General features: G+C 41.6%; 1 protein-coding gene and 1 long non-coding RNA gene across 4 annotated transcripts in view; one reads left to right on the forward strand and one right to left on the reverse strand.

Moving 5' to 3' along the window:
• Positions 1-1,914: 1,914 nt before the first annotated feature.
• LOC123000700 (uncharacterized) lies at positions 1,915-15,600 on the reverse strand. 2 transcript variants are annotated; one of them, XR_006408853.3, is made up of 6 exons: positions 15,500-15,591; positions 12,447-12,632; positions 10,216-10,318; positions 7,568-7,669; positions 3,791-6,697; positions 1,915-3,076 (listed from the first exon to the last, which is right to left on the reverse strand). It is a non-coding gene; the product is annotated as an uncharacterized LOC123000700 (long non-coding RNA). The 2 variants fall into 2 exon arrangements; XR_007188928.2 differs by having other exon boundaries at positions 3,791-7,669; positions 15,500-15,600.
• A 3-nt stretch (positions 15,601-15,603) lies between these two features.
• Positions 15,604-17,878, forward strand: part of CDADC1 (cytidine and dCMP deaminase domain containing 1) — a 49,007-nt gene continuing 46,732 nt past the window's right edge. The window contains exons 1-2 of one of the 2 annotated variants that reach the window (XM_026493252.4): positions 15,604-15,808; positions 16,537-16,634. In XM_026493252.4, the coding sequence (XP_026349037.1) occupies positions 15,727-15,808; positions 16,537-16,634 (180 nt within the window). In that variant the 5' untranslated portion in view covers positions 15,604-15,726. The remainder of the gene's footprint in view (positions 15,809-16,536; positions 16,635-17,878) is intronic. The other variant, XM_026493251.4, reaches the window with a different exon arrangement.

A 17,878-nucleotide genomic window follows, 5' to 3' on the forward strand; every position in this document is an offset into this window, starting at 1 on the left:
ATGTTCTGTTTTTCTTTGACCTCAATACCTGATTTGGTTCCTTGCCCTCTTCCTCAGTTCCTCCAGGACAGGCCTGCTCAGCTCTTCATAGCTCTTAGGGTCTTGGGTTCCTTTTTTTTTTTTTTAAGATTGTATTTATTTATTTGAAAGAGAGAAAGAGAGAGAGAGAGCATGCACAAGGGAGGGGGAGTGGCAGAGGGAGAGGGAGAAGCAGACTCCCCGCTGAGCAGAGGACCCAATGCGGGGCTTGATCCCAGGACACTGGGATCATGACCTGAGCCAAAGGCAGACACTTAACTGACTGAGCCACCCAGGTGTTCCTGGGGTCTTGGGTTCTATCCCTTAATTCCTTGACCTCATGTCACTGTGGCTCTCTGCGTAGCCCTGGAGCTGTCTACCGGACTTCTGATTGGTGCTTGTTGCTGAGATCAGTCAGAATTGCCTTTGGGGTGGATGGGCTGTTCTCCAGGTCCCAGTGAAGAGGTGTCTCCTGAGCCTTGACTCTGAGCCACAACAACAGCTTGCTTGACCCTTGAGAGTCACCCTTGCTCTCCTACCTTCCAACAATATCATGACTGAGTCCCTAAAACTCAGAGGCTGATTGGATACAAGAGGAGTCATAACTCCAATATTTTAAACTTAACTAGGAGAACATTGATATTCTGTGAAAGAAACAGGCCATCGGAGGTAGAGGTGATTTAGCGGGGGGACAATAATGAAGTCCATTTTGATTGCTCTGTTTCCACTGAAGCCATACATCTGTTGTGTTTCTATAACCTTCTGGAAGTAAGTCCCAAGAGTCAAATACCTTTAAGATATGCTGCAATACCATGTGAACCCCATTTGACCAGACAGCTTATTTTTGCCTTTTCTGTCATATATTAACAGTTCACGGAACACTCCAATTTGAAATGCTAGAGGGTGTGAAATCAAGGCCAATAAAAAGATTTGGGAGTCCAGAGCGTAGAAGTCATCACTTATACCAGGGGTTCTCAAACCTTAGCTTGCATCAGACACAACTGAAGGGCTTCCTACAGTACAGATTGCTGGGCCCCCTCCACAAGCCTGGATTCTGTAGATCTGAGCTGGAGCCTGAGAATGTGCGTTTCTGTCTAGTTTCCAGGCGCTGGTGCTGCCGCTCATCTGGCATCATCCTTTGGGAACCTCTGATCTGAGTGATAGGAATAGATGTCCTCACCAAAGAGAAAGCTTACAGAGATCAAAAGAGAGGCCTGGGGATACTACTAATGGTCCCACTGCAGGCTCCAGAAGTCACCGAACCAGGCAGAAGGAGAGGAAAAAGAAAAAGGGACAAAAGTGAGACAACCCAAAAAGAAGAGAGTTTTGAGGAGGATTGGAGGCTCTAGGGTCACACACCACAGAGGACACAAAGCGAATAAAGTAGGGTTGTCGGATGAGACACAGGACGCCCAGTTCAATCTGAATTTTGGATGAACAACAATTTTTTTTAGTATAAGTTTAATAAATATGATGTACTTATACTAAAAATATCATTCATTATTTATCTGAAATTCAAATTTAACTGGACACTGTTATTTTGATTTGTTAAATCTGGTGATTCTAGAATGATGGCAATGGAAAGGCCAGAGGATATGGCAAAAGGAAAGAACCCGGAGAGCCTTTCAACAGAGCATTGGGGCAGGATCCAGACAATGGTAAGTTACACAGAAAACAGTTGCTGAGCAACAGGGTTTAGGGGGGTCTGGCCTTGGGGCCGCTCTGGGCAGGGTGTCCAGAAGCCAGCCTGTCTTGCTGTGTCTTGGGCACAACCTCCCTGCAGTGGGAAAGCACCTGCCACCTAGCTGCTGGGGATTTGTAACCCACCCTGATGTTTTTTAAATCACAAAACTGAAGAAAGAAGCATCGGATTCCGAACCTCCTGGAACACGGTGTGTAATAAAACGGTGTTGAACTGAGTTAAGTTAATTTATATAGAGAACCTGCTCAGGGTGCTTTATACAGACATAGACAATTTTGTAAGGTTTTATTGATTTTTTCTTTTTCTGCAGAAAGGATTGAATGAAATAGTCAAGTGACCTATTAATTCACAATGAGGGGGACTCCCCTGAAAAACTGTCGCTCTGTGTGACAGCTGAGACCACGGAGGATAATGAAGTTGTATTGTAAGGTATGCGAAGCGCCTAGTGCCCTGTCTGGCATGTCCTGGGACATGATCAAAGTTCCTAGGTGTGTATGGAGGATACTCTACATTTTGGGCAAGGAGAGAGACTGATTTCTTAAAAACTTAGTGCATTGTGGTATTACAATAGAATGTTTAATTACATACTTATTGCAACGTATACATAATATCTAATAATACAATGTACTTGGTTCACACCGTCAGGCATGGGGTAATCCTCAGTCAGCGTAAACTCGCATTATTGTCCTCAGTTCCTATCCTACTAGCTTCCACTTGTTAGAATCAGTCTTTCTCCCTGTCCACCCAATGTGTGGTGGCCTCCATATACACACACGGCAGGGGCTGCTTATGGAGCAGGGATGCGGTCAGGCACAGGGAGTTTCCTCCCAAAATCAAAGCCCCGTGAACCAGGCTTTTAGAGAATGTTCCTAAGATATCAACACACTCGGATCTTCTTGGAAAGTCAGGCTTTACTGTCTGTTGTGGTGAGAACAACTGGGCAAGATTGTTCTTTTTTCTCCAACAATCACTGCAACTGCTTTCCGGATTTGACAATGTCGTGTCTGCCTTTTTTTCAGAGAAGTGAAGAAAGGTAGCATCATGGAAGGAAATGGGCCTTCCTCAAGAGGCAGGCAGATAGGATACTTCTGAAATTTAAGTGGCGCTCCTGCAAGCATTTGTTTTATATAGAGACAGTATGAGGAATGACACACGTGCTGGAAGGAGTAGCTTTATGGCAGGTCAAGCATTGGGCTCTCAGTACATTAACGGATTTCTATTGCATTGGTTCCATTTGTCATTCTTAAACATGTCCTACCTTAACGAGAGCCCTTGGGGGGAGAAAACCTGGCAGCGAACATCTGGCATCTTCACGGCAGCCAGCAGCTTGGCTACGGTGTCACATTCACGAGTGAACTGATGGAAAATAGTGAATTTTATTACGATTTTCAGTTTGAGGATGCCACAAATATGGCCATGAAACATGAAATTCAATAAAACGTTCTGGGAAGTTCTACAGGACTTGCTAAGTTAACCTAGAATCTTAAGTCACCTTCGAGGTTATTCTAAGCACTCAAGTGTTCTCACAGTGGAAGACATGGGATCGCTGCCTCAACAGGTCAGAGAAACACCACGTCGACACGTAGAAAGTGACGTACTCTCCGTGAAGCTTCATTGCCTTAGGCTCCAGTGCAAACAGAGGGAAAGATAAAGAGCTTCTGTCCACAATTTATGGCGCTCTATATCTACCTGTTATTTATATATTTTTTCCTAATGTTTCTATTCTGCTTAAGGTCCTGTGGATTCTTCCCAGGATGAAGACTGAGGAGCATGGATGTAAGCATCACAAAACGTACCCCAAACATGGACTGAACAGAGATCAAGTCTTGCAATCTTGTGGCAATAACTCAATACAAAACATGACCTGGATTTCATGATAGAAACACATAAATGTGTCAGAGTTTCCTAAAGCTAATTCAGAAATCACTGAAAATATCTAAGAGAATGTTTTAGGATGCCTTTTGTCAGTTATTAGCAGGTAAAGCTGTAAGATACATCCAGGCCCTTTAGTCAGTGAAGGCAAATTTGCCTACAGGCCTCCCACTAACCTGCTAGTCACTGAGCGCTCACCTGTAAATGGCCATGGTCTGAACTCACACATGTCCTGTGTTCTCCAGGAAGACAGTATTAAAAATGCAGAGTTTCATTTCTATGTGATTCCTGCAGGGGGCACAATGGAGAGGTTGAAATCATTTGGGGCATGACATTTACTATCGTTGATCTAATGACCAGGGTTTGAGTCATCAGTTCTTGGAAGAAAAAAATGTTGAGGGTGTAGGGGGTAAAAGGGGTGGAAAATAATTTATAAAAGGCAATGAAGCGTCTGAATTCAATGCAAGTACAGTGTGTTTTAAGTATATTGTTAAAAATCTGTAATGGTTGTTTATATAGCGTCAGAAACCGTGCGCTCGCCTAAGGAGGATTTCGGTGTAGATTATGTCTTCCTCAACGGGATGTAAATAGATAAATTACTTTTACTGTAAATGGAAGCACGAGCCATTGTTGCCCCCCACATGTTGCTGCTGCGTGTGTCCCTTTACTATGCCCACACCCTAACTGGGCCCTCAGCTTTTTAGCGGATGTACGGGAAGCACTAATTTCCGAGCACAACAGACCTGGGTCCACAGACACTGATAACGGATTTGTCTGGTTTTCCCTATCTTCTTTTTTTAACCAACATCTATCACATCATCTTGATTTATATACATAACCAGGAAAGCGGGTCTTATTGCAAAAGTAAGTTTTGTGGTTTATCTAGGAATAATACAGAAAATATTGCTTTTACGTGAGGACATTTTTCACAGTTTATTTCAATCTAATAAAATGTGAATTTTGTTTGGAAAACAAAACAAAAGAGAAATACTGCAGAGTAACTGTCTAGATTATTTAGATGCCTTGAGATGAGATACGTGTGATATACATACCAACTAAGAACAGACAACTTTTGTCATCGGATGGATGGTGTAAATGTGAGTATATGACATTTAGGTTGTTGTCAAGGACATCGTATGTATTGTTTTCTGAGTATGCAAATATTAGCTTCATTTCCTCTTCCTTCTCAAGGAACATTAAACTAAAGAATCCTCCAATCTGAACATACTCTTTATTTAAATAAATTTGTATTCCAAAAAGAACATAAGGCAATTTACAAAAATGCGCAAAATAAGATAAAAATTAAGTTAATGGGGAAAGTAGGAAATAAATACAAATGAGGGTAGATAAAATAAGATTATACCAGGGAGAAAGTGAGGACACAAAACTCATTCCCGGTGTCTGGTTAGGAAGGTTACATGATTCACAGCAGACAGGAGAATTTATCCTGTGGGTACTCCAAGATGACATCCTGTAAGCTAGAAAACTATGTCTTCAACAAAATCTTTACAGCAAACAGTACTCAACTTCATGGGGTTTTTCTCATAATGCCAATGAGAAAAATTACTCCACATCTGGAAAATGATAAAATGAGGATTACTTCTCACATTTTTTTTAAATTAATAGCACATACTTGATAGAAATAGTGACAATTTATAGCCCTGAAGGTGAGAAGTTATCTTGTGGAAACTGATCAAGGATTAGGATTTTATAGCCCAGTGGAAAAGGTGTTCCGAGTCAGCCTGAAGAAAGTTAACCAGGAATATTGTATTGAGGGGGGTCAGAAGACGCTGTCCCAGAATGTGCTACCTTCGCATGCAGATTACTTTGAGCTGAAGATAATCGAGGCCCAGCAGTCTCAGGAAAAGCTTTTTACCTCCTTCTTAACTACCTAAAAAAATTAGAAAGGGGGCCCATACCAGGAAGAGAGCTATAACCAGAGAAAGCTTTTTCATCTGAGCGACTTACCTGCATGGCAGAGCAAACATTTGCTTACCAAACATTTGCTCCTCACATCTTCCTGTGAATTGTCTTCCTCCCCTTTGAAGCCCCAGCCCCTAACCTTTTCCTTAGCTCAGGACAGTATACGAGTCTCCATTGCCTGGCTGGCTTTGAGTCTCGTATCTTTGTGGGGCTCCCTTATATACATAATTAAAATTGTTTGTTTTTCTTGTTCATCTGTCTTTTATTATAGGGGTGAGAGGGTTCTCAGCCAAGAACCTAGAAGGGTAGAGAAAAATTGTTTTTCCTCTCCTACAGTATTCGCTATTTTACTTAAGATCCCTTCCTCTCCAAGTGTTTAAATATCCGCTCTTCAAATGCAAGCTGCACTGCTCTCAGTGAGATCACCGGAGGTTCTCTGCTATAAGCCAACTGAAGGGGTGAGTTAGAGTTGTACCAATCATTCCTATTGCCTGTGGCTGCTTTCATGACATACGACAGAGACTGAATGGTCCCCAAAGCCTGAAATATTTACTCTCTGGGCCTTTAAAAAAGTATGTCAACCCCAAGCCAAAGAAAACTTTGATACTTATGCCTTAATCAGCATGCAAATTTTGCTTTTTAACATCAGCTAATGTTGGTAGATAATGTGATACCAAAAAGTACTTTGCAAAAGCAATTCTACAGAGAGCCAAAATACTACTGCTAAACACCAGAGACTCAGAATCTCTAGCGGCTGGCCCCGGGAATCGGGGTTTTAACGTACTCTCTGGGTGACATTTACACATGTGCAAGTGTGAGACCTGCTGGAGCCCTCTGGTCCTGGCCAGCGGTTCTGTCCGGCTTCTGGTTCCATAGGTGTGAAGTGGGGCCCCCGATTCTGCGTTTCTAACAAGCTCCTGAGTGGCACTGATGTTGGTGGTCCGACGGCCTTAGTTTCCTCATCTGTAAAATGTAGGGGACAAAAGTCTGAACCACAGAATTGCTGGGAGTATCAAATGAGGGAGTACACACTTATATCCTGCTCCTACATCTTTTAAGCTATACTGCTTGGGCAAGTTACTCCATGTCTTGGTTCCTCTAAGTAGCGATAATAATAATGATACCCACTTCACGAGGCTGCTGGAAGGCGTCTGGAAGGTGTACATAATATGTGTACAGTACCTAGAACAGAATATAGTAAATAGTAAGATACTACTGTTACTGTTATCAGTACTGTTCCATAAGGTGTCTGATGCACAGCCGATACTCCATCAGCTCCTTCTCTACTCCCACCCCTTTTGTCCCTCTAATGTCTTCTGTTGATTTCTAACATGTCTAATTACAGAACCTCTTCAGGGGTGCTGAGAAACACTCAAACCGGTCCAGAGGGTGCCACACACATGGGGACCCAAAAGTGGCTTGGAGATGGCCTGTGGTGCCCAGGCCCACCTGCCCAGGCTCTGGTGGGCGGCCTTGTGGCAGGGGGCCTCAGGGCAGTACATGAAGTGGGCTTGCCAGTCCTTCCCACCTCATGGAAGCACAGACATTCCCAGGGTTCCTGGACAGTCTTACTTGCAGCACATTAATCTACATGGCACCAAGTTTACTTTTCTGAGGACACCATTTGGGACAACATATGTGAGCCTGAGAAGTCATTTCTCTCTGGCAGCACTGCCCTCCGTAACAAAGCGAATGTTCTGTGAAGGGCATCTGGATTTTGTTTCAGGCTTCTCTTTGCTTCCTTGGGGTTTAAGTGCTGCCAGGAACTGCCTTCTGAGAATTGTTCAGGAAACCTTAATTTCTGGATTCAGGGTGCTGTTGATGGTTACATCTTTGACTGAAATGACCAAATTAGGGCCACTTCTGTCCACTAGGGTGCACTGGGCACCAGCAGTCTCCAGCACCGTATCTCCAGGCCTGCAGAAGACAGTCACTGATTATGATGTGCCTTCCATGTCGGACAGCAAGGTTGAGTGTGAGGGACATTTCTTCTACAGGTCGGGTATGTGGTCTCGGCCAACGCCAACAGTAGCACAAACCCGGTACAGATACCTTGTCTTTGTGATCGGCTCCATGGAACCCCAGCTCGTTTTGCTGTGAGAAGATTCTGTCCAAATAAACACACTGCTAATGTTTACATTCCCAACACAGGACCTAGGATAAAAGGAGAAGGTTCAGGTTTTCTAGAGAGAATAAACAAATGAAAGACAAAAAAAAGGGAAGGACAATAATTAATGATACTGAGCACCTATTCTTTGCCAAGCACTGTGCTACATGGGATCCTTTAGTCTTCAAGAGAATTTGTGACTTTTTAAAAAAATTTTTATTGTTCATTTGTCAGAGAGTGAGAGAGAGAATGCACAAGCTAGGGGAGTGGCAGGCAGGGGGAGAAGCATGCTCCGCACGGAGCAGCGAGCCCAATGCGGGGCTCAACCCCAGGACCCTGGGATCACGACCTGAGCCAAAGGCAGACGCTTAACCAACTGAGCCACCCAGGAGTCCCTAGTCTTCAGGAAAATTTGTGATAAACGTATTATCACCATACTTCCCTCCCTCGTTCCCTTCCTGTCTTCTTTCCTCCCTCTCTGAATAATTCAGTCAAAAAGCCATTTTACAGCCTCCCTTTCCTCCCTTCCCTTCCTTTGGAGGCCAAAGGGGCTGTGGAGGCAGCAGCAACAGGGGTGGGGCATTCAAGGGAGCAACCAATGTGCTAGAGAAATTAGATTAGGGGACTTGGGGGCAGGGGAGAAGGAAAGGGAAAGAGAAATAATGGGAGGCAGGTTTCTTGCTGTTTGAGAGGAGATTTGCAAATACAACAAAGGGAGAGGCTAGAAATAACCCTGATGTGCTGGACTTTGGAACTGAAGGTGTCGATGTGAACTCTTAGAGAGGTAGATAGCTACTAAAAGAGATACATGAGTATGTGTGTATACGTATATAGATATTCATATATTTTCTAGATCTAGCTTCTCAGAGGTCTAGTAGTAATGACATAGCACACTTAACTGCCTAGATCTTAGTTTTTAAACACTAAGAGGAACCAGGGCCCCTTGGGGAAATGGTCAGCTCTACGTCTGGTGCAGGGAATGTAGAAAATGCGTCTGGAGCATCTTGTTGCCCTAGAATGTAAGGAAGTGCTCAAAGACTTATGGGGATGTGTCAAAAGGATAAAAGAGGATTTCATAAAATATGGGACAATTTGAGCACTAAAATAAATGGTAACAGATTACAGCTCATTGAATAAAATAGGAAAGACAAGTCCATACAGATATAAATGAACGAACAAATGAATGAATGAATGAATGAATGAATGCGGAAGAGGGAAAAACTCTTATTTTAGAATGACAACTATATGTAGGAGGAATGATGGAAATAAGAAATCACCACCGGACAGCCATCACGATGGTGGTTAATTCATGTGGGAATCACTAACAGATGCTAAAGTTGATACGTGGAGGTTTAATGGGTATAGGACATGGGCATAATTGGGGGGATTTCTCTCCACAAAATACTGACCAATTACAGAGGGAAAAATAATGACGTTGCTGGTGACTTCAGAAACCTGATAGGCGCTAACTTGCCAGATAAACAAGGTTGGCGTCACCATTTCTGGGACATGTGAACACTGAGTTGCCCCCTGATGTGATCTGTAGCGTTCCTACCAAGAATGGATGGCCTGAGTCTGGTAGTAAGGAAGCATCAGAATGATCCCGGTGGAAAGGAATCTTACAGAATGAAAAGCCTAGATCCTTTAAAACTGTTAATGTTGTGAGACAGAGGGAAGGACGAAGGAAATGTTCCAGGTTGAAGGAAAATAGTGAGGGTCAAAACTCAGCGAATCTGGATGGGAGCTGAACTAGAATGGAAATGACAGGTGTTGAAACACTTTTCAAAATTTGAATGGAGCCTGTGGATTGCCTTGTAGTGACCCATCAACGCTGGTCTCGTTTTGGGCTGTTGGATGAGCATGTGTTAGAGTGTCCTTGTTTTGGAGAAATGCATACTGGAATTTTTGGGGGGGTTTGGCACAGTGTCTGTAACCTGCTCCCAAAGACTCAGAAAAAGATTGGGGTGGGGGTGGGAGGTGTGCAAATGTAACAGAAAGAATTAAAAAAAAAAAAGGTATGAATGTGGTAAAATGTTGAAAACTGCAGATTCTGGAAAAGGGGATATGGAGTTCTTTGTTCTGACCAGACGTGAAGTAACAGGAAAAGGATCCATGATTAGTAAAGGCAATTTACTAATACTGCATTATTGTCGGGATATCTGCTGTACCTGCCTTTTCAGCATGTCCCTGAAACAGGATTATGCATCCCATCTCAGGGGTGTCTGGCTCAACATGAGACTCGCTCTCGGAGTCATCACGTAGTTCGACCATCTGTTTTCCTTCTCCCAGGAGAAAAGAATATCCAAAGCCTGCTTCTTTAGCCTGGATCCCCGAGTCAATCCCCGGGAACAGTGCTATCACATGTAATGTGAACCAGAAGGAAACCTTTGTTGTGGCAAGCCACGGAGATTTGGTGGATATTTGTTACCCACAGCTAACGGAGTCCCAGCTAACTCACAGTTCACTAGTAAAGAGCGTGGGTGGTTAGAGACATCAGGTTATCTATCTGACATCAAAGTCCATGTTCTTTCCATAGATTATCTATTGGTTTTTAAAACCTTTTATTGATTAAGCTAGCCTTTGTTGTGCTCACCTGAACTGAGCTTGTCCACTTCTTAGCACTTAGGTAGCATTTGTCTTATATTCCTTTTTAGCCCTTATTCTTCTTTGCAGCAGAACTATTATTTCCAGTAATACTGTAGATAAGATAGCCCAAACAAATTTGTTACAGAGCACCCAAAAACGCTAGATAAAATATGGCTGCACCAGCAAGAAATTAAAGAAAATAGAGTATTTAAACAATTCTGAAATATTACAGGACTGAAAATGGAATGAAAACAGCAACCCAAAAAGAAGGAAGTGAGCGACAAAGCTAATGGTTGTTCTAAAGGTAGATTTTACTCACAGAGATTAAAGATAATTAATATATTATAATATTAAATATATAATCACATATACATACACATATATAAGATACAGATACCGATATCTTTTTATTTTGAAAGAATTTAAAATTCAAACAAGATGCAGAAATAATAGAGAGCTCCTATGTACCTTTCTCCAAGTTTCTGCAATGATAGCTTACATTATCATAGTACGTTGGGAAAACCAGGAAGTGACATTGGTACAGTACTATTAATTCAGGTATAGACCTTACTTGGATTTCAGTAATTCTCAATGCACTCTTTTTGGTTTTAGGTGTATGCTCTATGAAATTTTATCACATGTGTAGGTCTGAGTAACTATCAACACAAAGAAACTCCCTTGTGTTACCTCTTTTTTGTGTGTGTAAGTAATCTCTACTGCCCAATGTGGGGCTTGAACTCACCAACCGAGATCAAGACTCACAGGCTCTGCCCCCTGAGCCAGCCAGAGACCCTCTTTGTGTTACCTCTTAATAGTGGTACCCTTCTCCCAACCATAACACTTGGCAACCACTGATCTGTTCTCCATCACTAATATTTTCACTTTGAGAATGGCATAGAAATATAATCATACAGTGCATAACCCTTTAAGATTGTTTCTTTTTCTCACTCAACATAATGTCTTGGAGATTTACCCAAGTTGACACATGTATCCTTCCTTTTTATTGAGTAGTATTCCACGGCCAGGGTGTTCCGCAGTTTGTTGTCTGTTCACTCACTGAAGGTTATCTGGCTTGTTTCCAGTTTTTGGCTATTACAAATAAAGCTCCTATGAAACTCATGTACAGAATTTTGTGTGAATCTAAGTTTTCATTTTTCAAGTATAAATACTCAGAAGTGTGATTGCGGGTGATAAAATAAGCACATGTTTATAAGAAATCGTCAAACTGTTCCAGAGTGGCTGTGCCAATTTATATTCCCTAGACCAATATAAGAGATATCCAGCTGTCCGCATGCTTGCCAACATCTAGTTCTGTCGGTACTTTTTATTTTAGCCATTCTAATATATATGCAGCCATATCTCATTATGGTTTTTTTCATTATGGTTTTAATTTTTACTTCCATAATGGCTAATGATGGTGAACATTTTTTTCATGTGCTTGTCATTTTATACCTTCTTTGATGAAATGACTATTCAAGTCTTTTGCCCATTTTCTAATTGGATTGTTTACTTATTTTTGAGTTCAGAAAGTTCTTGAAATTAAGATAGTGAGAGAACATTTCATAAATTTGTACATTTAGAAAAATTATTTTATTATAAAGTTTATAAATTTATGCCAATTTTAAAACTTATATAATAAAATGAACAAAATTCAAGAAAAATATAGCTTACCAAAAACTGACTGAGAAAAGATAGTCTGAACAGTCCCTTAACCCATAAAGGAATTGAATTCGTAGTGAAATGTCTTTCCACCTTACAAAGCACTAGGCCCAAATGGCTTTTCCAAGTAAGTTTTAATAAACATTCAAGGAACAAGTAATTTCAACCTTATACAAACTCTTCCTGAGAAAAGAAAAATAGGAAACGCTACCTAACTCATTTATGTGGGTAGCCTAATCAAGATATCAAAACCAAACAAAAAGACCATGATAAATTATACACTAAACTCACTCATGAACATAGATTAAAAAATCTTAAATTAAAATATTAGCAAATTTAACCCCGCAGTGAATAAGAAAGCAGCACACAATGACCATGATGAGTCTACCGAAGGAAGACAAAGTGGATTTAAAATCAAGCAATCAATTAGTATAATTCACCACATCAACTGCGGGAGAGGAACTATAGGATCATCTGAACAGACATAAGATATGTTTGATAAAACTCAACATCCATTCATAATAATTCTCAGCAGGCCAGTAGAGAAAGAACTTTCTCAAGGTGATACAAGGCACCTACCGTGATTAAAAAAAAAACAACCAGGGGCGCCTGGGTGGTGCAGTCCTTAAGCGTGTGCCTTTGGCTCAGGGCGTGATCCTGGCGTTCTGGGATCGAGCCCCACATCAGGCTCCTCTGCTGGGAGCCTGCTTCTTCCTCTCCCACTCCCCCTGCTTGTGTTCCCTCTCTCGCTGGCTGTCTCTCTCTCTGTCAAATAAATAAATAAAATCTTAAAAAAAAAAAAAACCAGAAATAGAAAGGAATTTGCATAATTTGAAAAAGGACAGCGAAAAAGCCTACAGCAAAACCATACTTTAAAGTTTAACTTTATTTCCTGGGGCGCCTGGGTGGCTCAGTCAGTTAAGCGACTGCCTTCTGCTCAGGTCATGATCCCAGGGTCCTGGGATTGAATCCCACATTGGGCTCCTTGCTCAGCGGGAAGCCTGCTCTTCCCTTTGCCTGCTGCTCTCTTGTGCTTGTGTGCACTCTCTCTCTCTTTCTGACAGATAAATAAATAAAATCCTTTAAAAAAATTATTTTAAATCATTTCCTTTTAAATCAGGAACAAGAAAGGATGCCTGTTACCATAACTTCTATTCAATATTTCCCTGACATCCTAGAGTGCAGTAAGACAATAAAATGATATAAAAGGTTAATATTAGAAAGCTATACATAAAATTGTCATTATTTATAGATGATATCGTTTCCACCTATAAAACAAAAGAAACTAAAAATAAATAGTATTAAAATTAATAAGAAATTTTAGCAAGATGGCTCAATATAAGATAAATATATAAAAATCACTGGCATTTCTATTTATTAGCCACAATTACTTACAAATATAATTTTTAAAAAAGATTTCATTTACAGGGTGCCTCACTGTCTCAGACGGTAGAGCATGTGACTCTTGATCTTGGGGTCGTGAGCTCAAGCCCCTAGTTGCAGGTAGAGTTTATTTAAAAAAATTTTTCATTTACAATACCAACAAAAAAACCTAGAATTAAATCATAAAATATATGTAAAATCTTTGTGGAAAAATCATAAATCCTTTTGAAACTTTTTGAAAACCCAATCTACCATGTTCACACGCATATACTATGTTCAGGAACAGGAAGCCTATATATCTCAAATTGATCTATAAACTCAATGCACTTCCAATCAATATTCCAGTGGGATATTTGAGGAATGTGACAATATGACTCTAAATTTACACAGAAGATTAAAGGGCCAAGAAATTCTTGAAGAAAATAAGGTCTTTTTTGGGGGGAGGGAGGTAAATAAACAAATGATATGCAGTACAAAGCCCCAAAACAGACTCAAATAAACAAATGATATGCAATACAAAGCCCAAAAACAGACTCAAAAAACAAATGATATACAAGGCCCCAAAAACAGACTCATGTGTATGGAAATTTGATATATGACACAGGTGATATTGCATATCAATGAGGAAATAGTGCTGGTATTGAGTGCCCAAATGGAAAATGAAATCGGACCCCTTCCTCACACCATGCACAAAATGAATTCTACATGCATGCAGATGTAAATGTCAAAGGAAAAACTTATGACATTCAGAGGAAATATAAAAGAATATTTTTATAATCTTGGGTGGGAAAGACATCTTGTAAAGATACTAAGACATAAAACCCATGAAAGAGAATTACTGGTAGGTTTGGCACTTTAAAATAAATAACTGTGCACTGAAAGACATAATAAAGTAAGTGAAAAGCAAGTGGCAAATGGGAGAAGATAATTATCATACACACTCCCAACTGAGAATGAATATCCAGAATATATAAAGAATGCTTACAAATGAGTAAGAAACAAGAAACCACCGAAGAGAAAAATGGTTAACAGGTATTGCATAGAGGACACACATATGGCCAACCAACGTACAAGATGCTCGACCAAAGCGGAAATCAGGGAAAATCAAAACCACAGGATATCATTTTCTGCCAACCAGATTGGCAAACATTAAAAGTTTGACAATACCAAGAATTAGTGGTGATGTAGAACTATATAAATTGGCTCAATTTCTTTGTAAAAATTTTCAGCATTATCTGGTAAACTTGACAATAACAACCCAACAATTCTACTCCTAAGCATAGTCCCTAAACATTTTGTTTATAGCAGTATTATTTGCAATAGCAAAGAATTGGAGATGGTCCAAATGTTTCTTGGCTCAATCATGGATAAATAAATTGTGGTATATAGTTACAGTTAAATACTATATAGTAGTGAAAATTAAGGAACTATAAGCCATACCCATTATCACTGAAGATTACCACTTCAATCCTTTACAAAATGATTAATTTTAATAACGTTCTGCTTTTGCTTTCGAAAAGCTGTTTTAATGTCTTGCTATTTGTCAGTATTTCAAGTTGTGATAACAGAAGGGGATGGTGAGGGAAACTGGGCTCTGAGTCACCGGGGAGGAGCTTCATTTTGAGTCATGCCTGGGACACTCACAAAATAATCAAATAAAATGCAGTGGGCACAAACCTACAATGTCAATATGGCACTCCCCATACTTTCCAGGGGCCACTTGCTACTTCCTCCTACCCCCACCTTTCTCATAATCATATTTGGACTTTTTAAAAAAGACTTTATTTGTTTGTTTGCTTGAGAGTATCTGAAACAGACTCCACGTTGAGAACAGAGTCCGACAGGGGGCTTGATCCCACGACCACGAGATCATGACCTGAGCTGAAACCAAGAGTCCCACTGAGCCACCCAGGTACCCCTACAGTTGGACCTCTTGAGGTCATGGGTTTGAAGAGAAGTAGAACGTCCCTGTGGTAGTCCCAGGCACTGAGTTCCTAAGGACTGGCCGATCTCTGATGATAACCACCCGGACCGCCCAGCTCCCACATCCCTAGCCCCTCCTCCCCCTTCTCTAAGATCTCCACCGTGACAGACAGCTGGGAGAGCGTTCCATTTCAATCCCCCTTCACACTCTCAAGTCTGCGCAGGCCTCACCACTCGATCAGAGTGTGCACAACCCGGGACTTCCAAGCCAAAACATCGACAGCTAAAGTCAGGCCTCAAACGATCCACTGCACAAAGGTCCTTACCCATGCAGCCGGCCCTGGAGGGCTAGCCCTCCGCCACCGCGTCCACGCCTCCCTAATACGACACACGAGGCGCCCGGAAGTGGCCGTCGGGCTCCTACGTCACTGGCTGCGCCGAGTTGGCGGTTGCCGTAGAGTTGCTGGGAGGAGGCGGGAGGTGGAGCCGCTGGGGCCAAGATCATGCCAGACAGCGAGAGGTATTCTGGGCAGCAGAGGCCGCTAGGCTTGGGATGAAAGAAGCAGGGCAGATGCAAAATCTGGAGAGCGCGGGGGCCGGGCGGTCAGTCAGCACCCAGACTGGCAGCATGACCGGTGAGTGCCTCGGACCCTGCTGCTGCCACCCCAGCCTTTCGCTCTGCCCTGAGCCTCTGCCTCCTTGTAACTCCGCTTTCCCTGCCTGCCCCTCCTCACCCGTGCTTCTGCCCCGGGGTGTCTCATTCCCGCCCTCGGCGCGTTCTCGCCTCGGTCACCAGGAACCCTGGCCTGGCAGTACCTGCTTTTGAAGTCGCGCTCATTCCCTCTTACTCCCACCCCCGCCCCCGCCCTTCACTGTTCCTCCCAGGACCTAGAGCTAGGATCTCGGGTCTTGAGTCAGTGTTTCTGCCTTGATTTCCAAATTAACCACACACGACGCTTTCCTGTATTTCAACTGCCTTCCCCGCGAAGGTCACCGCACTGCCCTTCTTGCAACACCACGATTTAAAGAAAAGCTTGCCCCACGATGACATCAGACGCAAGGACTTTTCATAACTTCCTTTGGATTGTTCCCATAGTTACATGTATCAGTTGTACCATTTTCTTTCCCTTGCCCTGTGAGGGCTGGAGAAAGGGCCCAACTTTGAAAAGTGCCGGAGGAGGTCACCGAAAGTGAGGTTGTAGCCAGGCTCCTGCCCTTTGATTCTCTTGTCCTCTCATCCTTTTTCTCTGCCTCCTACTAAAGCAGCCGAGTTAAGGCTGCAGCATCCAAATGGCATTGAGGATGAGTTCCTGTTTTCATCATTAGTAAAAATTTTGAAGTGTCTGCCCTCTCTTTTGTACAGGTCAAATACCAAGGCTTTCTAAAGTCAACCTTTTCACCCTGCTCAGTCTCTGGATGGAGCTCTTCCCAGCAGTAAAAGCCCAAAGACAAAAATCTCAGGTATATTTTGTTTCCTTAGTTTTTCCCACTTAGCAATGGTTTAAATTAGATTTTTCCAGTTTCTGTCACACTTAAAGAGCAAACTGAAAACCTTAAAATTTGCAAAATACTTCTGTGGCTTCGTGTGATATTTGTAACTCATAGCTGTAATAGCTCATCTTTCTAATCTAAAAATAGAATTGTTACCCTCTTAGACTGTACCATGTTTATCAGGTATTAATGGTATTTATATGTTGGTTTGGACAATTAGATGCATAGTTTATGCCCCAGTTGTATACTATTGATGTTTCCTGTGGGTAGTTTCCCCCTTCTTCTACTGAACTGTAAATTACATGAAGATGGAGATCATGTCTTATTTTACCTTATTTTTATTACTATGTCTTATTTTACCATGTCTTATTTATACTCCTTTAGCATCTGCTTTTGTAATAGGTAATCTGTGAATGCTAATTGGTTTCTTGTTCCATGTAAATAGTCTCTTTTTTGAATCTGAAAGAGGTGATCAAAACAGATTAGGAATATATAGAAATAATAATCATAAAAGTCTACATCTTCACTTTCTCCAACCCTTGGGCAGCAGGGTGCTACCTTCTCATCTTTTTCCTCCATGGCATGGTGCTAGGTTCTCACCATTTGGTTTGGTTTGGTAGATTAGGAAATTTAGAATGTTTTAGGGGGCCAGAGCTAGATATGGAAAATAGTATTAGGTTGTTTAAGCATTTAAGACATTTTTTTTAAAAAAGGAAAGGGGGAAAAATTACCCATGGTTTCTCACCATTCTAACAACATCACTTTAACATTTTTAACATTTTGGTACTTTCCTTCAGTCTTTTTTTTAAGTGCAGGATTTTTGCTTGTTTTTCTCTTAGAAAATCGTGCTTGTATTCTGCATATGCTTATGGAAGTTTCCAACTTGCCAGTAATTGTGCTGAAAGATTGCTTCACATTTTCCACAAAATGACTTTTTGTAAATCCTTAAATACAATAGTACTCTTATGAGGTCATTCATAACCATTCTCTTTTTCTTTTTGATGTCTTCGTTATGGTGGATAAGGTTGTGTGCTTGGCAATGGAGATACATAAAGAAAGATTTGGTTCTTATTTTCTAATGGAGACAAAAATTAGGTTTTTAAACAAGATGCAGTTAGATGGCAGAGTCCAGTACCCAGTATAAGCAGAGATGCTACCAAGACTGAAGACTGCAGGCCAGGCTCTGCATGGGGAAGTGAGGGAAGGATGCACAG

This window comes from Ursus arctos, unplaced genomic scaffold, assembly GCF_023065955.2.
Source record: "Ursus arctos isolate Adak ecotype North America unplaced genomic scaffold, UrsArc2.0 scaffold_10, whole genome shotgun sequence".
NCBI lineage: Eukaryota > Metazoa > Chordata > Mammalia > Carnivora > Ursidae > Ursus > Ursus arctos.